Genomic DNA, 25,677 nt, shown 5'->3' on the forward strand with positions numbered 1-25,677 from the left:
TCCCTGGCTTGCCCTGCCCCTGATTGCCCCCCTCTACCTCAATAGGGGGCAGGGCCAGCCGGCCAATCCCTCATGGCCCCTCCCCCTGTGCCAGCCCCATCCCTGATGGGCCCCCACCATCTCATCTGCCCGCAGCTCCTTCCCCTGCCAGCCCTGACCCTGATCGCCCCCCGACCCCAATAGGGGGCAGGGCCAGCTGGCCAACCTCCTGCAGCCTCTGCCCCCAGCCAGCCCCACCCCTGATGGGCCCCCACCACCCCGATCAGTCCGCAGCCCCTCCCCATGGCCGACCCCACCCCTGATAGCTCCCCCACCCCAATTGGGGGTGGGGCCCACTGGCCAATTGCATGCAGCTCCTCCCCCCAGCCAGCCCAGCCCTGATCAGGCCCTAATCGGGCAGACTGGCCAGACCCCAACCATGCACGAATTCGTACACTGGGCCTCTAGTGTCAATTATCTATACCAGCGGTTCTCAACCTGTGGGTCGCGACCCCTTTGGGGGTCGAACAACCCTTTCACAGGGGTCGCCTAAGACCATCTGAAAACACATATATAATTACATACTGTTTTTGTGATTAATCACTATGCTTTAATTATGTTCAATTTGTAACAATGAAATTGGGGGTCACCACAACATGAGGAACTGTATTAAAGGGTCACGGCATTAGGAAAGTTGAGAACCACTGATCTATACTAATAAAAGGATAATATGCTAATTAGACCTGATAGACCGGACGCCTTCCGGACATCCTTCCAGACAAAGCTGCAGCAGCTGTGAGGGCTGAGGAGGGCTGGCAGCTGCGGCAGCAGCAGTGTGATGGGAGCAGCTCCCTCCCCTGATCACCTAGTCGCCTCCCACAGAGGGAGGCCAGAGGCAGCAGCAGCAGCGGGGTGATGGGGACAGTGCCTTCACCTGTTCAGCCCCGTCGCTTCCCGCAGAGGGAGGCCAGACTGTGGCTTAGGCCCGCTCCCCACAGGGAGCCCACAGGGAGCGGGCCTAAGCCATCAGTAGGACATCCCCTGAGGGCTCTCGCAGGCTAGGCTGAGGGACCCCCTCTCCCAGTGCACAAATTTTCATGCACTGGGCCTCTAGTATGTCAATAAAGCTGGGGATAAAAGAAGAAAAACATGGTTTGTGGCCCATTTAAGATAGATAGGTAGGTAGATAGATGGCTCACTCCAGTACTATTGGGAAATATGAACACTTTCAAAAGATGCTAAAGTGTTTATGATTTATCTTTATGTTCCGATATTTCTTTTACCTGTCACAGGCCTCACTTTCAGCCTCTTTAACTGAAGCCTGGGCTTTGAACCTTTCTGAAAAGAAGGTCTTTCAGTTTGATCTCACCTGAAAGCCTCTTGAGGAAAGGCACCATGCCCTTCTCCATCCATGCCACCTCACCCAGTCTTAGAGCACCTAAGAAATCTGTTGGGGGAGGGAGCTGCACTCTGGGAGGGGAAATCAGAAGCTGCAGAGCCCACCTCTTTGGGATGTCCTTGCTTATGGGGGGATTTTCTCAGCCTGCTCTGTGACTTGGCCCAGGACATACTGTGTTGATCTACTTCTCTGTTGGCAGTGGCCGGCTGCATTCTCCTGCTGATCAGTATTTTCCTTCTGAGTGTGCTCACCTGGCAGCGGAGACGGTAAGTCCCTTATTAAGCAAGCCCTTGCCCAAGCTATCTGTGAAGCCAGAGTAGGAAAACCCTCAGGGCAGAGATACCTGAGCAGTGCTCCCCATCTTCCTACTATCCACCAGCAGTTTGGAGAGCAGTAGAAAAAGAATTGGCCAAGTATGCACTCCCAAAGAGTCAATCACAAATTGTGAGTTTAATCACAAATTAAAGTCACAGGGAATTGGGAGAGCAAAGGAAACTAACATTTGTTGAGCACCTATTGTATACCAGTTTCTTTTTTTTTAAAATTATATTTTTTATTGACTAAGGTATTACATATGTGTCCTTATCCCCACGTTACCCCCTACCCCCCCACCTCCCCGCTCATGCCCTCACCCCCCCCCATTGTCCATGTCCATTGGTTAGGCCTATATGCTTGCATATAAGTCCTTTGGTTGATCTTTCTCCCTTACCCCCACCCTCCCCTACCTTCCCTCCAAGTCCCGACAGTCCAATCAATGCCTCTCCGTCTCTGGATCAGTCCTTGTTCATCAGTTTATGTTGTTCATTATATTCCACAAATGAGTGAGATCATGTGGTATTTATCCTTTTCTGACTGGCTTATTTCACTTAGCATAATGACCTCCAGTTCCATCCATGCTGTGGCAAATGGTAAGAGTTCCTTTTTTCTTTTTCCTCTTCTTAAAGAATACCTTTCAGCATTTCATATAATGCTGGTTTGGTGGTGATGAACTCCTTTAGCTTTTTCTTATCTGTGAAGCTCTTTATCTGACCTTCTATTCTGAATGATAGCTTTGCTGGATAAAGTAATCTTGGTTATAGGTTCTTGCTATTCATCACTTTGAATATTTCTTGCCACTCTCTTCTGGCCTGCATAGTTTCTGTTGAGAAATCAGCTGACAGTCATATGGGTACTCCCTTGTAGGTAATTGACTTTTTTTCTCTTGCTGCTTTTAAGAGTCTCTCTTTGTCTTTTGCTCTTGGCATTTTAATTATGATGTGTCTTGGTGTGGTCCTCTTTGGATTCCTTTTGTTTGGGGTTCTCTGCACTTCCTGGACTTGTAAGTCTATTTCTTTCACCAGGTAGGGGAAGTTTTCTATCATTATTTCTTCAAATAGGTTTTCAATATCTTGCCCTCTCTCTTCTTCTGGCACCCCTATAATTCTGATGTTGGTACGCTTGAAGTTGTCCCAGAGGCTCCTTACACTATCTTCATATTTTTGGATTCTTTTTTCTTTTCTGGTTGGGTATTTTTTGTTTCTTCGTATTTCAAATCATTGACTTGATTCTTGGGATCCTCTTGTCTGCTGTTGGATCTCTGTATATTATTCTTTATTTCAGTCAGTGTATGCTTAATTCTAGTTGATCTTTTTTCATATCCTCCAGGGTCTCACTAAATTTATCGGCGGTTTCCAGAAAATTCTTGAAAAACCTTATAAACATGGTTTTGAACTCTATATCCAGTCATTTGCTTTCTTCCATTTCTGTCATTTGTGACCTGTTTCTTTGTCTCCGCATTTTTTATGCTTCCCTGTGTTGGTAGAGTGGTTTTGTGTGTTAGGTGTCCTATAGGGCCCAGTGGCTCAGCCTCCCCAGTTACCTGAGGTGGACACTCTTGGTGCACCCCTTTGTGGGCTTTGTGCACAGTCTTGTTGTAGTTATGCCTTGATTGTTGTTGGTATCACTGGGAGGAATTGACCTCCAGGCCAATTGACTGTGAGAATCAGCTGTGTCTGCAGTGGGAGAACTTCTGTGCTGGAGACACCCCTCCGGGGCAAGACTTTCTTCAATGGGACTTTGGTGCTCACTGAGTCTGCCCCCTGAGTGTGTCCCTTATGGATCTGAGGAGTTGTAATCTGGATGGTCCCACTCTGACCACTGCGTACACTGGCTCTTGGATCTAAGGAGGTGCTAATTTAGCCTCTGCTTGGAGTTACCCAGCAGGAGCTATGAAGAGATCTGCAGATTCCCCTTCCTTTTTTGGAGTTTGGAGGTGCCCAGATGAGGCCCAGCTGTGAAGCAATGCAAGCTGCTGTGGGGCCTTGGGCCTTCTCTTGGAAGTTCTGGGTCTGTCTGGCCCAGCTGCAATTTTTTAGGTAATTTTTCAGGTTGCAAAGGGCTAGGGCATTCATATGCAAAAGCCTCTGCTGCAGCCTGGATGGGGCGGGGTCTCAAGGAATCAACAGGGCGGAGCAAGCAGCTATGGCTGATCCTCAGCCCTGCCCTAAGGGGCCCAGTGTCTCAGTGTCCTGATAATTGCTGCAAGCACCTCTGAGGGAAAGCCGCCTTCAAGTTCCGAGTTCTGCCTGCTGCCAGACAGTCCAGTTGCTCCCCGTATGAGTCCTGGGTCCCCAGAGACTTCCCGGAACCGGAGTTCAGAGCAGTCGGGAGCTTGTGACTCCCTCCCGATTCAAAAAGACAGCTGCGTCCTCAGGTGCCAGCCCCTTTCCACACGCGCGCTCGAGCCTCCATACCTCTGCACTTTACTTCCGCAGCTCCTCTGAGTCTCAGTGTGCTTTTCTCTTTCCTTCTAGTTGTAGAATTTCCACTCAGCCAGCCTTCCTGTAGTTCTGGATGATGTCCGTTTTGTCTTTTCATTGTATTTTTGAATACAATGTTTTTGAAGTTGTTTTGGGAGGCAGCAATTTCCTCCCACAACCTATGCCGCCATCTTGGTTTTCTCCTGTATACTAGTTTCAATAAACATTATCACACCCTGTCTTCTCAGAAACCTTCTCATAGCTACATCTTGGATAAATTAAGTAACGTAAACTAGATTGCACAGCAGAGCTCCAACTGCAACTTGAATGGAGAGCCCAAGGTCTTTCTGCCCCATCACCTGGCTAAAAGGAAGCTAAGTCCACCCTAAGCTTCTCCTCTCCTGAGCTCTCACCCCACCTCCTGCAGACACTCACACCAGAGCCCCCTTGACTAGGAACATGACCCATGTGTGGCCTTATTTCTACTAACTTGGATTCTCAATCTTGGCTGCAGATTGGAACAACCAGGAGCTATTTTTGTAAATTGATTTGAGAGAGAGAGAGAGAGAGAGAGAGAGAGAGAGAGAGAGAGGTGAGAGACATCAATCAACTGCCTCCTGCCTAAACCCTGACCAGGGATCAAACTCAAAACCTGGGTATGTGCCTTGACTGGGAATGGAACCTATCGCCTTTTGGTGCATCAGATGATGCTCCAACCGATTGAGTCCACCAGCCAGGGCAGGAGATATTCTTTAAAATACTAATGCTTGGGTCTCAACCAAAATCTTTGGGGGTTGTCCCCCAACATCAGTACTTTTTTCTTTTCAATTGAGATAAAATTAATTATTTTAACAATTTTCAAGTGCATAGCTCAGTGGTTTTAGCAATGTTGGAGATACACCACCACTGTCTAATTCTACATTAGAACATTTCCATCACCCCAGAAAGAAACCCTGAACTTCCCAATTCCCCTGGTCTCTGTCAACCACTAATCTACTTTCTGTCTCTGTGAATTTACCTATTCTGGACATTTTATATAAATGGAATCACACAACATATACCGTCATGTGACTATGAATACATGCTTTTAAAAACTCAGATGCATCAAATACATTCACATCCAATTTTTCCAACTCTGCACTAAGACACTGATTCTTAAATTTGATGGGCATCAGAATCTCCTGGTGGTTTTGTTCATACAGACTTCCAGCTATACACCCAGTGTTTCTGATTCAGCAGGTCTGGGGATGGGTCCTGAAAATGTACATTTCTAACAAATCCACAGATGATACTGATACTTCTGTTCCAGGAACCAAACTTTGAGAACCACTGCATGAGCCTAACAGTATTGAGAATCAAAAGAGTGAAATGATTTTACACACACACACACACACACACACACACACACACACACACACACACACCCTGCTTCTCCCTTCCTTTAGCCAACAAGCTATAGAGACCTATTATGTCACTTTTTCAAAGATACAGGCTATCCCTATCCATATACCAGAGTACACTCTGGCCCCACCCTAATATAAACTCCCCAGTAAGACCCTCAGAAGATATTTGTTAGATCTTCTCCTTCCTTCAGTGATAAGACTTAATATCTCTCAAGGATCTTTTCATTTCAGTAGCTTAAAGACAATAAGCCTTCAGACATGAAGGGGTGAAGCTATTTGGGGGTGGTAAAGGTTTTGGAATTCATGTTGTGAAATCATGAGTCCCACAGCTCCTCCAGAATTACAATCTTCCAGGAGACTCAAACTGACCCCTCTGTCAGAGACTAGTCCAAAATCTTTTCTAAAGTCAAATTTCATCTAATAATGCCCTCTCATGGCCAAACAGAATCCTACATTTGATCTTATTTACCTTCCAGCAATTACTAGGAACTAGTGATGAGCCAGAGCTGGCTTACACTGGCTCCTGAGAGCCAACGTTAAATTTTCAGGAATTTTACAAACTGTTTTAAAGCATAACCATTGTGAAAAATTAAAGTATGCAAACTTATAAATAAATTGCATTAAATACAAAATTAAATACTCAAAACCAATCACTTTCCTAATTATTTTACTACATTTTACTGCTCCCTTTGTTCTCAGAGTTATTTACGGCTGTTGTGTCTATATCAAGACAATATTATATAATGATTTGCTAGTGAATATCTCTTTCCAACTCTGTATTCAATGATGACACATTAGTAGCCTGAAAGTAGGTATGGTAGGAGTATTTACACATGGAAATCAGCAAACTTTTTCAGAGAGCTAGTTGGATATACATTAAACATTTCCCAGCACACCACTTAATTGAAGCCTTGCCTCATGGAGCTCTGAGCAAGGTAGAAAGCAACCAACTGGGCGAAGCAAAAACTAGGGAAAATAAGCACAGTTTTGTCTAATATGGTAGCCACTAGACACATGTGGATATTTAAATTTAAACTTAAATAAAATAAATATAATTAAAAATTGAGTTCATTAGTTGCACTAGCCACATTTATATTTCCATCATCACAGAAAGTTCAGTTAGGACAGTGCTGGCTAGAAAATAAGAGTTTTCTCTCATGAAAATCACTGAGCACTGTTAGTTGCTATTATTATTCCTTTTCTGCAACTACTGTCCACACAATTAAAAACTTTTTATAGACTATCTCCTCTGTCGATGTGGGTCAAAGGGTACAAACTTCCAGGTAGTAGATGAATAAGTTCTAGGAATCTAATGCACAGCACTGTGCTTATCATCAACAAAACTGTATTATATACTTCAAAGTTGCCAAGAGACTAGATCTTATATATTCTTACCATAAAAATAAAATGATTATTATGTGATACAACAGAGGTGTTAGCTGATGCTACAGTAGTACTCATATTGCAATATATAAAACGTGTCAAATCAACATGTTTACACCTTGAACTCACACAATGTTATATGTCAGTTATATTAAAAAAAAAACTATTCCTAGAATATTTGAATTTTATTAACCAATGTTACCCTAATAAATTCAATAAAAATATATTGGGGTGGGCAAAAGTAGGTTAAATTATCAGCCATCATTACCTAAAATATAAATCATAAATAAGGATACACAATAATAAGGAGAATAACAAATAATATAATAATTAATATATAAATAATAAAATAAGAAAAAACTCCTTGTTTCATGTAGTACAACTGTAAACCTGCTTTTGCCTATATATATATATATTTATATATATATATATGAATATTTTCCATGTGTCGGGCACTTGTCAGGGGCCTGAAGATAAATACAAATGTCCTCTGTTCTCAAGAGCTTACAGTCTAGTAGAGAAGGGAAAAAATAGAGAATTTAATATGATTTGTTGGAGCCTAAGATTAAGGTGTTATAGGAGCAAAGAAAAAGGGCACTTAACCATATGTGGGGGTGCCAAGAAGGCTTTTAGAGTTGAAGGTGCCTAAGAAGCCTGAGGCCAGATTTTAAAAAGGCAGGACATAGCTGCTGGGCAGAGGGAGTGTGGGGAGAGGGAAAGCAGTGAGAGGGAGTATCATAATGTTTGGGAGAAGCCAAGGAGTTCTGAACATAAAGTGCATGGGGCAGTGGTGACAATGATGCTCTGGGAATGGACCAAGTCATGAAAATCAGGCCAGAATGAGGGGGGTTTAGACCCTATCCTGAGGGCAACAGAGAGCTCCACAGAAGCTTTACTTATGGGAAAAATGGTAGCATTAACCCTTTGAATGGTCCAGCTACAACAGAGGCTGGATGTAAGATGAGTGATAGTGGTGGCAGTCTGGTTATGTTATAATGGAGTAGATCCACACGGGGGATGATTACAGCATAAACTAGGTCAGTGGGTGTATGTTAAAAAGGAGCAAAATAATCAAGAAATATATAAAGGAGGTCAAGGTAGCTGGTTTTAAGTGAAGTTAAGGAAGAGGGATGACTCAGGGTTGAGTCCAGGTTTTAGAGTGTGACAGTAGGACCTGGTAGTCACTACGTAAAGTGAGAATGAAATGTAAAGTGAGGATCTAGAGGAGTATCCCCCTTGGGGATTAACCCCCAAGCAGAGCCCATCCTCTGGTCCATTACACGGGACACGCTCAGCCTCCACACCTACAACTGTCCAGTCCTGGAACTGACAGGGAAATGGAAGGGCTACCTTGGGCTCTTTCTCAGATTACCTCACTGCACAATGATTGAATTTTCATGCTGTAAGAACCACGAGGCAGTCTTGGCTTGGTGGGATAGAGAAGACTTGAGGTCAGATTTCAGCATGTAGGAAGGTAATAGTATCCTGGGGTGGAATTTAAAGTTAGCAGGTCAATGTGGGCTTAGTTGAATGTTCTACCCACTGAGCAGTTCTCAACCTGTGGGTCTCAAACAATGAAAATACATCCTGCATATCAGATATTTCCATTACGATTCATAACAGTAGCAAAATTACAGTTATGAAGTAGCAACGAAAATAATTTTATGGTTGGGGGTCACCACAACATGAGGAACTGTATTAAAGGGTCGCGGCATTAGGAAGGTTGAGAACCACTGGAAACACATTTTTCTTGGTTCAGTATTACACTGATAACTATGACTTCGTTATATCACTACAGGAGGAAGAGTAGAAGAACACTCTAGAAAGCTAGAGTGGTAAGAAGCTGAGAACAGCCCACAGCAGTCATGAAGCACAAGAGAAATCAAAGAAATTAAACACTCACCTAAGCTGCATCTCCTGTGATAACCGTGGGTTTTGAAAAACTCTGAAGTCACATCACAGAACAGGCAACTGCAACCCCATAACGAAGCCAGCTCTGGAGTATCAATGAGTGAGTTCAACCTGCTTCTAAGTACATCATTGGAGGCACAGCAAGAAACAACTACAACTCTCGCTCTATTTTCATGTATATGTAAAGCTTGATGGGCCAGGAACTCTCTCCACACCCTAAATAGTATAAAGAAAATAGCTTAATGTTAATTTCATCCCAACTGCCCAGTTTAGACATCCCAAGGAAAAACCCAGTGCTAATGTAAATAGAGATACACACACTCTCTAGCCTACATAATAGAGGATCTTGTCTCCTAATCCACGTAGTTCCTTTCCCAGCCTCTGAATGACTAATCCATTCTCCTGTCACATTCCTTAATGAATGTCCTCTAAGAACTCTGGACTGGTAACTTGAACACATCTTTTTGTCCTTAGGTCAGTCCTCTAAACTAGCCCGACTCCACTGAACCTTCAATTTTGAATATCAAAAGAGCAGAGACTGGCAGAATTATCTTTGGGTAACACCAAAATGGGGCAATTGAGCCGTTGGAATTGTAGAACTTCAATATTTGAAAGGATTTTACTAGAGTTCATGTTGGATCAGAAGAATAAACTAGGTCCAAGATAATGAATTATACCTCCTATTAAAAAGTGCCACCTATTCATTACTAATATGTTTCTTTAAGAGTTAGTTTCTTTGAGCATGCTGTAAATGACACTCTGAATTTGTCCTGCAAGAATTAGATGTTTGTAAACAGACATATTATGTGCAAATGTTTACACTTTCAAATAAGTGTCATAAAAACACCAGTAAGAGATCAATGTTTATGGAAAGAAAGAAGAAAAAAGGGATGAGTGGGGAAGGAGATCACACTGATAGGATGCAACTATGGAAAAGGTCATACCAGTAGTCCTCAAACTGTTAGCAAATCAGAATCACATGGAGGCCTTGTTAAAACACAGATGGCTGGGTCCATTTCCAGAGTTTCAGAGTCAACAGGTCTGGGTTGGGTCTGAAAATTTACATTTCTAACAAATTCCAGATGATGCTGGTGACTATTCCAGGTACCACACTTTGAGAACCATTGGGTTATATCTCTCCATGCCCACTGATCCCCAATGCCTACTGAAAAATCAGCTTCAGGTGCTGGGATTTCAGTGAAAGTTCTTATACAGCCTTTAGTGTAAGAGCTCAATCTTAAAATCAGTTGACTCAGATGTCACAGTTAGACAAAATCACATGACCAAAGCAATTAATGAAAAGTTTAAACCTGCATCCAGTTTTCATTTTGGAAAGGGCAGGAAAGTGTTAAGAAAAATATAGGAAGTGCCAGCAGGTCCATATTCAGATTAAAGAAACATTTTCTGTTTTTTCTGTGACCAACCAAGTACCATACAGATTCCATTGTCAATATCCCCCCATCACTGCCCCAAATTTGTGTTTTCTAGTTCAACTAAAGTTGAGAGGAATCTCAGACCATAATTTTTATTTTATTTTATTGTATTATTTGAGTAACTTTGAATTGAATTATCATTACTCATTTTGGGGGAGGGAGTTCTGTGAGATCAAAATTTTTTCATAATAATTAAGATGTTTATTTACCTTTTTTACTCTAATTCTCTTACAAGTGTATGGTGGAGTTTTCTAGAAACTATGTGATATGTGATCATGTTATCATTCTGATGTTAACATGCAATGAGTTTATTACTGTTGTTTGTAAAGAAATTAATAAACAATATTCTTTGAATTTCTTAGTTTTAGTATCTAAATATGGTACGTATCACTAGCTGTAACTATATAAACAAAAGGTCTTTGGCATCCTCAATACTTTTTAGTAACATACAGATCCTAACAAATAACTAATAACCACATCATCATTAGACATTTCAGACATGCAGATCAAAACCACAATGAGATTCCATGTCATACCTACTAAGATGACTTTAAACAAAACGAAACAAACAAAAAATTTAAAAAAAGGAGAAGCCTGGCCAGTGTGGCTCAGTGGTTGAGCATTGACCTATAAACCAGGAGGTCAGAGTTCAATTCCCAGTCAGGGCACATGCCCAGGTTGTGGGCTCGATCCCCAGTACGGGCATGCAGGGGGCAGCTGATCAATGATTCTCTCATCATTGATGTTTCCATCTCTTTCTCCCTCTCCCTTCCTCTCTATGAAATCAATGAAAATATATTTTAAAAAAGAAGAAGAAAGAAAAGAAAAGAACAAATGTTGACAAGGACATGGAAAAACTATGGAAAAATAGGAATCCTTATACATTGGTGGTGGAATGTAAATGGTGGTGCAGCCACTGTGGAAAACAAGTTGGCAGTTCCTCAAAAAGTTGAACATTGAGCCCTACCTGGTTTGGCTCAGTGGATAGAGTGTCGGTCCATGGACTGAAGTGTCCTGGATTTGATTCCCAGTCAATGGCACGTACCTGGTTGTAGGCTTGATCCGTGGCCCTGGTCAGGGGGTGTGCAGTAGGCAACAAATTGCTGTGTCTCTCTCATATTGATGTTTCTCTTTCTTTTGTTCACTCCCTCTAAAAAATCAATGGGAAAATATCCTTGGGTGAGGATTAACGACAACAACAACAAAAAGTTAAACACTGAATTACCACATGATAGCAATTCTACTCCTGACTCTAATTCTAGCTATGTACCCAAGAGAAATGAAAATCTATGTCCACACAGAAACTAGTACATGACTGTTTATAACATCACTATAGCCAAATAGCCAAGAGGTGAAAACAACCCAAATGCCCATCAATGGAAAGGTATTGTTAAAACACAGATGCCTGGGTCCATCTCCAGAGTTTCAAGGTCTGGGGTGGGCCTAAAACTTTACATTTTTAACAAATTCCAGGTGATGTTGATGATTCTGCATGATGATACTACACTTTGAGAAACAGTGGTCCAGGTACCACACTTTGAGAACCACTAGAAATTGTGGGATGTCCATACACTGCAATATTATTCAGTCACAAAAGGAATGAAGTACTGATACATGCTACGATGTAGATGAGCCTCAAAAACATTATGCTAAATGAAAAAAGCCAGATGTTGTATGATTCTTTTATATGGCATATCCAGAATAGGCAGCTCCATATAGACAGAAAATAAATTAGTGCTTACCAACGCATGGAAAGAGTAATCACTTAATGGGTATTCATGTTTTCTGGGATGATAAGCACAACAACTCACTAAAAGACTGAAACCTAATCCCTAATTGTAGCATGGTGGACCAGTTCCCTCCCCCAACCTCAACACCACGTCAATAGTTCGCCTGTATGGTAACAGGGAAAAGCAGCTAAAAGAACCCCACATCTCATACTCTACTTAAGAAGTCTCTCCAGAAACCCAGAGACAATAGGAGAGACAAAGACACTAGAAAAGATTTTTGCCTCTTACCTCACAGCAACAGCAAAGAGTAAACACAACCACAACCTAACTCCTAGCCAGATAAACACAAAGCCTCACACCAAAGGCCTGCTTACTTCAGTTCCTTTTGTCTACTACATCATGTCCAGCTTTCAACAAAAAATTACAAGATACACTAAAGGACTGCAGACACAGCTGACTCTCACAGCCAGTTGGCCTGGAGGTCAAATCCCCCCAGTATTAACTACAACAATCAAGGCTTAACTACAACAAGACTGCGCACAAAGACCACTAGGGGGTGCACCAAGAAAGCATAAAAAAATGCGGAGACAAAGAAACAGGACAAAATTATCAATGGAAGATATAGAGTTCAGAACCACACTTTTAAGGTCTCTTAAGAACTGTCTAGAAGCCGCCGATAAACTTAATGAGATCTACAAGAAATCTAATGAGACCTCGATGTTATGATAAAGAACCAACTAGAAAGTAAGCATACACGGACTGAAATAAAGAATACTATATAGACTCCCAACAGCAGACCAGTGGAGCGCAAGAATCAAGTCAAAGATTTGAAATGCGAAGAAGCAAAAAACACCCAACCAGAAAAGCAAAATGAAAAAAGAATCCAAAAATGCGAAGATAGTGTAAGGAGCCTCTGGGACAGCTTCAAGCGTACCAACATCAGAATTATAGGGGTTCCAGAAGATGAGAGAGAGCAAGATATTGAAAACCTATTTGAAGAAATAATGACAGAAAACTTCCCCCACCTGGTGAAAGAAATAGACTCACAGGTCCAAGAAGCGCAGAGAAGCCCAAACAAAAGGAATCCAAAGAGGACCACACCAAGACACATCATAATTAAAATGCCAAGAGCAAAAGACAAAGAGAGAATCTTAAAAACAGCAAGAGAAAGAAACTCAGTTACCTGCAAGGGAGTACCCATACGACTGTCAGCTGATTTCTCAACAGAAACTTTGCAGGCCAGAAGGGAATGGCAAGAAATATTCAAAGTGATGAATACCAAGAACCTACAACCAAGATTACTTTATCTAGCAAAGCTATCATTCAGAACTGAAGGTCAGATAAAGAGCTTCACAGATAAGGAAAAGCTAAAGGAGTTCATCACCACCAAACCAGTATTATATGAAATGCTGAAAGGTATCCTTTAAGAAGAGGAAGAAGAAGAAAAAGGTAAAGATACAAATTATGAACAACAAACATGCATCTATCAACAAGTGAATCTAAGAATCAAGTGAATAAATAATCTGGTGATCATAATAGAATCAGGGACATAGAAAGGGAATGGACTGACTATTCTTGGGGGGGAAAGGGGTGTGGGAGATGCGGGAAGAGACTGGACAAAAATCGTGCACCTATGGATGAGGATAGTGGGTGGGGAGTAAGGGCGGAGGGTGGGGCGGGAACTGGGAGGAGCGGAGTTATGGGGGGAAAAAAGAGGAACAAATGTAATAATCTGAACAATAAAGATTTAATTTAAAAAAAAAGAAATTTCAAAAAAAAAAAAAAAAGATACACTAAAGCAAAAAACAATCAGTTTGGAGAGACAAAGGCAGCATTAGAACCAAATTCATAATGGCAGAGATGTTGGAATCATCAGACTGGGAATTATTTAAAACCACTATGGAAAAGAAATCGTTTTGCCTGGCTGGTGTGGCTCAGTGGTTGAGTGTTGACCCATGAATCAAGAGGTCACCGGTTTGATTCCCTGGGTTGTGGCACATGCCTGGGTTGTGGGCTCGATCCCCTGTAGGGGGCATGCAAGAGACACCTAATTGATGTTTCTGTCTCTCTGCCCCTCTCCCTTCCTCTCCCTCTAAAATGATTAAAACCTTTTAAAAAATAAATAAATCATTCTGACACCTATGGCTATGTCCTCCTAAATCTATCCTTCTATTGGTAATAAAAAAACCCCAGGTTTTAGTGGAACACATCCCTCTCCCCAGCTAAGGATAATGTTTGCTAGCCTCCCTTTCAGCTAGGTGTGGTCATGTGACTAAGTTCTGACCAACAAGACCTGAACAGAAGCAAAGTGCAATTTTCAGGATGTGTCTTTGAAGAGAACAGGTATGCCTTTCCCCTTCTTTGTCTCTTCCACTGGCTGGCAGGTGGTCTTTATAGTGGGTGTTAGGACTACCAATGTGATAGAAACTGCATGTTAAGTTTGACTGGGAAACAAAACCAACGGAGCCTGGATGCCTGACACCATAGAGGTGCCACACCAGGACAGCTTACACTTGGACTGTACCTAAGACAGAAAGATTCTCCCAATCAGGACACTGTGATTTTTTCCCCTATATCAGCATCCTATAACAATTATCCGTTCTTACTAATATATGACATATACATGCTCCTCTACCAAATTTGGCTTATACTGTCATATTAGCAACAAAATATTTCAATAGAAAATGGGACAAGAATTAGCTTTCAATACTTAAGCATGATTTCATGTAAATACATGTTTTTGTTTCCATAAATATTATCTTAAAATTTTTCCCACTAGGAGGTAAATAAGTATACCAGAGAAAATGGTGTCAATTGCTTGTGGTAATATGACTAGTCCCTTACTCATCTTCAAAGAATGACTTCAATTAACTTACAATGTCCCTGAAGTCTTTCCAAATATGTTGGCTTACAGGAGATGTTCCTATCAGATGGTGGTTTCTGGCCAAGTTAGGAATTAGAAAGAGATTTTCAAAGTCAATCTCTGTTATTCCATTCCTTTTTTCAAGAATGTCTTCTTCCTCTTCTACAATATTGAGAAACATGCCTTTGTAGTTATACTACTGTTTTGGGAATAGGGACCAAAAGAAATATGTGGTCAAAAGATAAGAATTATCAAGCACAGTATTAGCATGTGTATCACTTAGGATTCTAAGTAGCAAATAATAACAAATCCAAAACAACTTTTCACATAACTGTGTACTCCTCAGTGGTAGTTTTCTTCATAGCTCAACAACCTTATCAAGAATGTATTTGGGTTTTTTTGTTTGTTTTTTTTCCCTCTCTCTCTTCTCCATTTCCAGTGATGTCAGCTTTAACCCATAGCAAGATTAACTTCATGTGGCCCTTACAATGTAAATATTCCAGAATTTTTATCAGATCATCATATCAAGAAATAAAAATAGCTCCTTTCCTAAGAATGTCCCAAAAAATGGCTTCTCTAGTCTTATTGATTCAAATTAAGCCTTATGTCTACCTTGCACAGTAAGATGACAGTTATTTCTTTAGGCGAGACCCACACATCCCACCCCTAGAATTAAGAGTGGAATCAGCTTCTCTTATTGGCTACTTGGAGTGGGGAGAATGGTAAACAAATGAAAAGTAGATTGTTACCAAGAGAAGGGAGAATGGATGTAAGCAAACATACTTTTCTTTATGGCCTATAAGAAAGTACCTATACTAATAATAGCCTAGGTGGTCGTCACGCCCTCATGCATCATGCCCTAACATCGTCACAAGATGGCCATCACAATAGGGTCATCACAAGATGGCCGCATGCACAGTGGAGGCAGGGCCTGGGGGAGAAGGTGGGTCACAGCAGGGGAGGGCAGTTGGGAGCGATCAGGCCGGCAGGGGAGCAGTTAGGCATAAATCAGGCCAGCAGGGGAGTGGTTAGGGGGTGATCAGGTTGGCAGGCAAAAGTGGTTAGGGGCAATCAGGCAGGCAGGCAGGCATTTGAGCGGTTAGGAGTCAGCGGTCCTAGATTGTGAGAGGGATGTCCGAATGCCGGTTTAGGCCTGATCCCTTCAGGCCTAAATCGGCAGTTGGACATCTCCTGAGGAGTCCCAGATTGGAGAGGATACAGGACAGGCTGAGGGGCACAGTGCCCCCCACCCCATGCATGAATTTCATGCACCAGGCCTCTAGTTATTTTATTAAAAAACCTAAGTTTTCAAATAATCATACCATTACAAAACTTAGAAAGTACTATCTCAAAGCTCAGTCTTGGGAATAGGAAAGAAAATGTGGACTTAGGCTTTATTAGGAGTGGAATGTGGGGTTTTTTTAAGGGCGTAGAGAAACTTCTTTAATGTTCTTCCATTGCCAATGTGCTAGGCAGTCCAAGTAAAATTTGGGCTTAGTATTTGAGATGCAGCACTATGTACTGGAATGTTTGTGTGAAATGCTCACCACAATCAAGCTAATTAACATGTCCATCACATCAAATAGATATAGTTTTTATATATGTGAGAACAATTAAGATCTGCTCTCTTAGCAAATCTTAAGTGCACTAGAAAGTATTAACAGTATTAACAGTCACCAAGCTATAATTAGATCTCCAGAACTTATTCGTCCTGGATACCTGAAACTTTGTATTCCTTGACCAACATCACCCATTTCCCCCCTCCCCACCCCTGGTACCACCATTCTACTCTATAACTATGAGTTTGACTTTTATAAGTTCCTCATATAAGTGGGATCATTTGCTCAAAGTATTTGTCTTTCTGTGTCTGGCTTATTTCATTTAGTATACTGTCCTCCAGTGTTTTCCATGCGTTGCAAATGCAGAATTTTCTTTCTTAAGGTTGAATAATATTCCATTTTGTGTGTGTGTATTTTTTTTTTAACCTATTCATCTGTTGATGGACACTTAGGTTGTTTCCACACCTTGACTAATGTGAATAATGCTGCAATGGACGCAGGAATGCAGGTATCTTATGAAGACACATATATATTTCCTCTGGATATATACCCAGAAGTTGGATTGCTGAATGATATGACAGTTCTTCTTTTAATATTTGAAGAACATATATGCCATTTTCATAATGGCTGTACCATGTCAGCAAACTTTTTATATTTTATTTCATCCCTTCTCCCCAAAATTTAAACTTGTTGTACTTCACAGAATTCCATTGTCTACTTTTGCACTATGCACATACCAGTAATAGGCATCCATTAATATTTGTGGAAAGAATAGTCTCTTACTTCATTAGACCTGTAGAGTAACATCTATTGGTTGAGTAGCAGGTGAAGAGTACAGATCCATTGAGCTTCCCCCCAGAGTTCTAAGTGTATCTTCTGGTCCTTATTAGTGCCCACTGATAAATCCTTTCTCTTATATTCTTTGTGCTTGGTATGTAGGACATTTCTTTGTGGGAAAGGTTTTAAAATTCTGCATTTAAATCAACTGCCAGATAATTTTTTTCCTACATTAATCTGTTCAACATTTATGCACACAGCCAATAGTACCATAGTTCTTTAGGGTATGCAACTGCCATCTCCTACATCTTCTGTTTCGGGTTCCCTGGAAAATATGTTTCCATCAGTAACTTTGAAAGAAAAATAGTGTGGTAAGTTGAATAGACCAACAAGGACAAAATTATACAAAGATCAAATGACAAAATATTATGAGCACACCACTAAGAAAAGAACGCATCTTGGGGGGTAGAATAGACTAATAGCTAACTATCTTTGAACAGTTAGAGAGCAAGGTGTTTTCATTTCTAATTAGATCTGAAAGAGAAAATTTGATTTAAGCTCTTTAGATTACCTTGAAAGAATAGGGCCTAATAAGAGAAGATACTACATGTTTGAAATCTTCAATACTTTAGGTGGAATAAATGCTTTAGAGCAAAGTGATTAATTGTGAAAGTAGTACTATTAATCAGCAAAGGAGTAAAAGACCCAACACCAGAAGTGCTGAAGCATTCCTGTCCTTTCAAACCCTATTCTTTATGGTTAGGGGCTGAATCTTTGCAAATTATACTTCCCAGATGATTTGCCCTTGCTTCTGGCTAGGTTTGGTCAATGGCAAGTCCTAAAAAGAATTAGAAGGCAGATGAAAAAAGAGAAGACACAATCCTTCCTTTTTATCTGCTTCTAGTGATATCTCTATCAGTAAGAGATGGTCCAGACTCCAGCAGCCCTTGGCAGTTCCAACAAAGAGAGCAGTGGTTGACCACTATCAGATTCTGTGAGTTACAGACTTTGAAATGTTTGCCTTTACAGCAGCACTGATTTCAGTAGCAGCAACAGTTTCCACCATATCAGCCATAAGTACTCCTGGACTCAGGTAATACCATCTCTTCCCTTTTGTTCCTCCAGACCTTGCTTTCTGCAAATCGCTGAGCTATTTCACCATTTCAATTTTTCTCCTTCAACCCTTTAGACATTTTTGTAACCAGATCCTGGTTTTTAAAAAAAATCTGTTTAGCCTTCGATTTCTGGCCAAGATGGAGTAATAGGGAACAATTTTACCCTTATGTATACAACAACTAAAAAATGAACAAAATATATGAGATAACAATCTTTAAGACATTGGATATGAGATAATGAATCGGATCCCTAAGAGACAGGAAACAATCAGGGTGAGCCCTCTGCTGGTCCCAGCTTGCTACCATGAGAGAGTTTTGGGGCCTGGTGCCAGGAAGAGAAGCTCAGGTGGAGACTAGCTGAGTGTCCAGAAAGACAGAGCACAAAGAGGAAAGGGCAGCACTGAGAAAGAACCCAGAGACCTGAAGATTATGAAAAGACTGCTTGAGTGTCCTATATTTCAGCAGAGTACTATCACCAATGTGTGTAAGAAAACTACTCAAGGCCAGGAAAAGATGCAGTGGTTCTCAACCTTCTGGCCCTTTAAATACAGTTCCTCATGTTGTGATCCAACCATAAAATTATTTTCGTTGCTACTTCATAACTTTAATGTTGCTACTGTTAGGAATCGTAATGTAAATATCTGATATGCAGGGTGGTCTTAGGCGACCCCTGTGAAAGGGCCATTCGACTGCCAAAGGGGTCGCGACCCACAGGTTGAGAACCACTGGTTTAGAAGGAACAACATTCCGCTTACATGGGGTTGAGAATAATGCCTATTTTCACCAGCTAGCCTGAATCACTTCCTAATTCCATAATTAATGGAACATTAGGTAGGGTGCTCAGAAAGGCTAAGCCTCAGTAGTGGGGAATAATTATCCCTAGACTAAAAGCTGCTCTAATCCTGCTTAACACACCTTAAAAGCAAGACCCCAAAGGATCAAAATATTTCCAGGCAATTAAATACACCCCAGAACTAAGTTCAAGAACTTTTACAGGAATGCAAAAAATATCCAGCAACCAAGAAGGTAAAACCCACAATTCAGTCAAGAATTACCAGCCTTGCAAATAAGCAGGAATATATGACTCATAATGATAAGATGGTCAGTCAATCAAAATCAAAGCAGAACTGACACAGATGTTAGAATTAGCAGGCCAGCACATTAAAGCAGTAACAATAACTTAGTTCAATTTATTTAAAAAGCTAGAGGAAAAATTATACATGTCAAGTAAAAACATGGAAGATAATTTTTTGAAGGCCCAAATAAAATGTCTACTCTTGAAACTATATGGTTTTAAAACACACTGGATGGGATTAACCTGGATTAAATATTGCAGAAGAAAAAGTTAGTGAACTTGAAGAGTTGGCAATAGAAACCACCTAAAATAACCACAGAAGGGGAAATGGTAACAACAAAAACACAACTGTGAGCTCTGGGAAAAATTGGAAAGAAACCATCAAAAATAAAACACTGAGGGAAAAAAGACTAAGAAAAATAATAGCACATCAAAAGATCCTCAATGTCACTAATCCTTAGGGAAATGCAAATCAACACTGTAATAAATTACCTCACACCCGTCAGAATGATGATTAAAAACAAAACAACACAGAAAAATAACAAGTGGTGGCAAAGATGTGGAGAAATTGGAACCTTTGTGCACCATTGGTGGGAATGTGAAATGGTGCAGCTGCTAAGGAAACAGTATAGCAGTTCCTCAAAATATTAAAAATAGAACTGCCATATGAATCAGACATTATACTTCTGGTAATATACCCAAAAGAATTGAAAGCAATGTATCAAAAAGATATCTGTATCCCCATGTTTATAGCAGCATTATTCATAATAGCTAATGCATTGGAACAGTACAGAGAAGATTAGCACGGCCCATGCACAAGGATGACATGCAAATTTGTGAAGCCTTCCATATTTTTTAAAAATCAAGTAGTCATATCAATTGACACAGAAAAAGCATTTGACAATATCCAACACTCTTTCTTCATAAAAACTCTCAGCAAGGTAGGAATAGAAGGATCATACCTCAACATAATTAAAGACATATATGACAAACCCACAGTCAACATCATACTCAACGGTCAAAAACTAAAACCATTCCCCTTAAGAACAGGAACAAGAGAGGGATGCCCACTCTCACCACTCCTGTTCGACATAGTACTGGAAGTACTAGCCATTGCGATCAGACAAGAAGAAGAAATAAAAGGCATCCAAATTGGAAAAGAAGAAGTAAAACTGTCCTTATTTGCAGATGGCATGATACTGTACATAGAAAACCCTAAAGACTCCATCAAAAAATTATTAGACCTAATAAATAAATTCATCAATGTAGCAGGATACAAAATTAATGCCAAGAAATCTATGGCATTTCTTTACACCAATAGTGAACTTATAGAAAGAGAAACTAAAAAAGCAATCCCATTTACCATCGCACCAAAAAAGTTAAGATACCTAGGAATAAACTTAACTAAGGAGGTAAAAGACTTATATGCGAAAAACTACAGGACACTGAAAAAAGAGATAGAGGAAGACATAAACAGATGGGAGAATATACCGTGTTCATGGATTGGTAGAATCAACATCATCAAAATGTCCATACTACCCAAAGCAATTTATAGATTCAATGCAATCCCCATTAAATTACCAACGGCATATTTCACAGATCTAGAACGAACGTTCCAAAAATTCATCTGGAATAAAAAAAAGACCTCGAATAGCTGCAGCAATCCTGAGAAAGAACAAAGTAGGTGAGATCTCAATACTTGATATCAAGCTGTATTGCAAAGCCACTGTTCTTAAAACAGCTTGGTACTGGCACAAGAACAGACATATAGATCAATGGAATAGAATAGAGAACCCAGAAATTGACCCAAACCACTATGCCCAATTAATATTCGACAAAGGAGGCAAGAACATACTATGTAGTCAAGACAGTCTCTTCAATAAATGGTGTTGGAAAATTGAACAGATACATGCAAAAAAAAATGAAACTAGACCACCAACTTACACCATACATAAAAACTCAAAATGGATAAAGGACTTAAACATAAGAGGGGAAACCATAAAATTACTAGAGGAACCCACAGGCAGCGAAATCGCAGACATATGCCGAAGGAATTTCTTCACTGATACTGCTTCTAGGGCAATGGAAACTAAAGAGAAAATAAACAAATGGGACTACATCAAAATAAAAAGCTTCTGCACAGCAAAGGAAACCATCAACAAAACAAGAAAGCCCACTGTATGGGAGAACATATTTGCTGTTATCACCGATAAGGGTTTAATCTCCAACATTTACAGGGAACTCATACAACTTAACAAAAGAAAGATAAACAATCCAATCAAAAAATGAGCAACAGACCTAAATAGACACTTTTTGAAACAGGATATACAAAAGGCCGAAAGACATATGAAAACGTGCTCAAAGTCACTAATTATACTAGAGATGCAACTCAAAACAACAATGCAGTATCATCTCACACCAGTCAGAATGGCTATCATCAACAAATCAACAAACAACAAGTGTTGGAGAGGATGTGGTGAAAAAGGAACCCTTTGCACTGCTGGTGGGAATGCAGACTGGTGCAGCCACTGTGGAGAACAGTATGGAGTTACCTCAAAAAACTAAAAATGGAACTCCCATTTGACTCAGTGATCCCACTTCTGGGAATATATCCCAAGAAGCCAGAAACACCAATCAGAAAGGATATATGCATCCCTATGCTCATAGCAGCACAATTCACCATAGCTAAGATTTGAAAACAGCCTAAGTGCCCATCAGCAGATGAGTGGATTAAAAAACTGTGGTACCTCTACATAATGAAATACTACACTGTGGTAAAAAGAAGGAATTCTTGCCATTTGCAACAGCATGGATGGAACTGGAGAGCATTATGCTAAGTGAAATAAGCCAGTCAGAGAAAGATAAATACCACATAATCTCATTCATTTGTGGAATCTAATGAACAACATAGACTGATGAACAGGGACAGATCCAGAGACAGAGAAGCAACAATCAGATTGTCAAACCTCAGAGGGAAAGTAGGGGAGGGTGGGGGTAAGGGGGAGAGATCAACCAAAGGACTTGTATGCATGCATATAAGCCCAACCAATGGACACAGACAACAGGGGGATGAGAGCATGAGTGGGGGGTTGGGGGGGTTGGGGGAGCTAATGGGGGGATGAGGACACATATGTAATATCTTAACCAATAAAGAAATTAAAGATAAAAAAGACAGAAGATAGAATAGTGGCTGCTAGAGCTGTGGAAACTGGAGGATGGGGAGATATATATATATAAGCCTAATATGGTAAGTGTCTGACTAAGTCAGTGGTCAGCAAACTCATTAGTCAACAGAGCCAAATATCAACAGTACAACAATTGAAATTTCTTTTGAGAGCCAAATTTTTTAAACTTAAACTACATAGGTAGGTACAGTGTTATTAACTTAATTAGGGCACTCCTAAGCTGGCCTTTGCTAAAAACATCCTCAATCTGATTGAGGTACGTTTGCTGAGGTCGATTCCTTCCAACTCTCCCATCCACACTCATCTTGTATACTTGTTTCATCTATCTCCTTTCCAAAAACCAACCTCTGCGCATGGGCCACGAAGTTTCAATTGTACTGTACGTGCGTGCCCGCATGTGGTATTTTGTGGAAGAGCCACACTCAAGGGGCCAAAGAGCCGCATGTGGCTCGTGAGCCGTGGTTTGCCGACCACTGGACTAAGTGGTAGACTGACTGGGTGCTATGACGTGCACTGACCACCAGGGGGAAGATGTTCTGACCAGTAGGTTAGCTTGCTGTTGGGGTCTGGCCGATCGGGACTGGGCAAGATGGGGCCGGACATGCCCTGGAGCCCTCCCGCAGCCCCTCACATGGTCCCGCCCTAGCCACCGGCCCTGATTTGCCCCAATTGGGACTGGGTAAGATGGCTTTGATAGCCCCGATAGCTGGCCAGGCAAAGGGACCCCACCTATGCACGAATTTCGTGCACTGGGCCTTTAGTTGTTTAATAAGTACAGAGTTTCAGTTTTGAAAGATGAAAAGAGTTCTGAAGATGGATGGTGGTGATGTTTGCACAACAGTGTAAATATATACATAATGACACGAATTGCACACTTAAAATGGTTAAAATTGTATACTTTGTGTTTATATTTTACCACAATTTTCTAAAAACAAGAGTATTTACTATTTGAGTCCATTTATTTTATATAAATTTCTAGAAAATGTAAACTAATATACAGTGTAAAAGCAGATTATCAGGAGAGAGGACAGGAAGGGGCAGGAGTGAGATTACAAAGGGGCATTGTCTTGATCGTGGTTTTACAGGTTTTATATGTCAAAACTTATCAAATTGTATGCTTCACATATGTGCAGTTTTTGCATGCCAACTAAACCCCTAATAAAACTCATAAAAAATCGCCTCTGAAATTACTGGCCGAATGTCTGGGATTTGGGGGAGGGATGTCTTTTTTGTTTTCTGGTTGTGGGATTTGTCTCTGACTGAAATGTTCCCTGGCCTCACCAGCTGGTAGATTCAGATAAGATCATGCTATTGATAATAACCAATAATTCCTTGATTTTTGCTCCACCTGATAGTGTAGAATTTTATCCCTACACTCACCCGCGCACATTCAGATGCTTTTGGGAGTCCCCAGGAAACAGTTGGCAGGATTGTATTTGCACTAAAACAATTTATTTGTGCCCTAGTCTTACCGAATCCTCCATGAAACCTGTATCCTCAGGTTATGCCTGTAGTTTTTCTTTCCATCAAGTTCTCACACATGGCCAAGAGGCAGACCAGGGGCAACCTCAGACAAACACCTGTATGTCTTCTCTTTTCCTCCCTATTCTTCTCCCCTTGGGTCCCTCCTCCCAAACTGCCAATAGATTCCTGCATCCTGCCCCGTAGGTTCATCAGATGTGCCCAGAGAGATGTGATTTCCACTGGCCAATTCAAGTGACTGCAACTTCCAATCCACATATATCAAGATGACAGTGTTGACACATCTGTTAGGGCCTCTGGACTTAAGTTCTTTTATTTTCTGTTCATGAATCTCGGGTCCCTTGTGTGCTGCCAGTGGTCACTCCATCTGTAAGGTTCAGTTTTTATTCCCCTCTGGGAATAAACCTCTATGTACTCATGCTACAGTAGGCATCCACTGTGTTGTTTTTATGTTGGAGAAATGTCCAGCTTTGTCCAAGAAGATGTAGAAGCGGTGGTCTTTGACCTTCAGAGGCAACATGGCAGGGACTTTACCCCATTGGGTCATGCAAGATACTTGGTTCAACGGAACAGTGAAATGGGCACCCAAGCCAAAAGGAGCATGAGTGGGGAGGGTCACCTGCTCCCCTACAGCCTGAACTCCCCTATAGCATCACTGAACGCACAGAGAGGAGGGAGAAGATCAGCACCAAGTACCAGGGTACGATGGCGCCACAGCTTACGGCCAAGCCTAGCACCAGAGCGTGGAGCACACGTCCAAGCGGCCCTGTCTGGAAACTCCACATCTGGAGGCACATTGGGACCAGAGTTGAGCCAAGGCTGCCATGGCCAGGGAGGCCCAGAAGATGCCCTGGCCAGGGCAAAACAACCCGAAAGCTGTGAAGAAGTGCCCTGCTCATGTTGGGAGAGCAGCCTGCCCTGGAGCGGGTGGCCTAGTACAGTTAGGTTCCATGCGCGGACAGGTTCTGCAGCGTGACAAGCAGCTGCAGTGGCCACCGCTGCCCAGGGGCCACCATGGCCCACACAGTGCTGCTTCTGGGGGCGGGACTACCTCTATGTACTCATTTTATATGTAACACCACTCCCTAGGGAAAACCGGCAAACAGGAGGCTCCATAGCTGTTGTGATAGGCTGATAGGTAAAGTAATACATTTTGGCAGAGTTAGAAATTAGGCGATCACACTATGTTCTGCACCCCTGCTACCACCTACACTTAGATTCATCGAAACAAAGTCACAAGATGTTAATCTACTGGAACAATAAATGTGGGGAAATATGGGACGACCAGGAGAATTGGTTTCCTTCCCTATACCATTCTCACTGCCCAAACTGTGAAGGAAAAACAGAAAGGAGATAGTGACATGTACGCTCAAGGCCTCCACCTTCCTCCTGCTCTGTGATCTGTGCAGGAAGGTGAGGTTCTGATACACAGTACCCCATTAAATTGAGACGGCCGACAAGCTAGGCAACTACATAGAGTGATGGAGATGTTAATTTGCTTGATTGTGGTGATCTTTTCACAATGCACACATGTATCAAAACATCAAATTGTACACCTTAAGTATATACAATTTTTATGTCAAAAATATCTCAATAAAGCTGTTAAAGTGCGGGGAAGGTGCTAGGGGAGTCTGGCTGTTTTGAG

The 25,677-nt window shown here is 41.3% G+C and overlaps 1 protein-coding gene, 1 long non-coding RNA gene and 2 pseudogenes across 2 annotated transcripts in view; 2 read left to right on the plus strand and 2 right to left on the minus strand.

The window, feature by feature from the left end:
• IL2RA (interleukin 2 receptor subunit alpha) overlaps positions 1 to 8,834 on the plus strand; it is a 54,030-nt gene extending 45,196 nt beyond the window's left edge. The window contains exons 7-8 of the mRNA XM_036341929.1: positions 1,578 to 1,644; positions 8,701 to 8,834. Coding sequence (XP_036197822.1) covers positions 1,578 to 1,644; positions 8,701 to 8,725 — 92 coding nt within the window. The 3' untranslated portion in view covers positions 8,726 to 8,834. The remainder of the gene's footprint in view (positions 1 to 1,577; positions 1,645 to 8,700) is intronic.
• LOC118672319 lies at positions 8,301 to 11,344 on the minus strand. Its single transcript, XR_004973035.1, has 3 exons — positions 11,292 to 11,344; positions 8,806 to 9,029; positions 8,301 to 8,387 (listed from the first exon to the last, which is right to left on the minus strand). It is a non-coding gene; the product is annotated as an uncharacterized LOC118672319 (long non-coding RNA).
• An 8,776-nt stretch (positions 11,345 to 20,120) lies between these two features.
• LOC118661322 lies at positions 20,121 to 20,221 on the plus strand (annotated as a pseudogene).
• Positions 20,222 to 24,447: 4,226 nt separating this feature from the next.
• On the minus strand, positions 24,448 to 25,048 carry LOC118664653 (annotated as a pseudogene).
• Positions 25,049 to 25,677: the final 629 nt, after the last annotated feature.

The sequence above is a fragment of the Myotis myotis genome, unplaced genomic scaffold (assembly GCF_014108235.1).
Source record: "Myotis myotis isolate mMyoMyo1 unplaced genomic scaffold, mMyoMyo1.p scaffold_m19_p_1, whole genome shotgun sequence".
Taxonomy (NCBI): Eukaryota; Metazoa; Chordata; class Mammalia; order Chiroptera; family Vespertilionidae; genus Myotis; species Myotis myotis.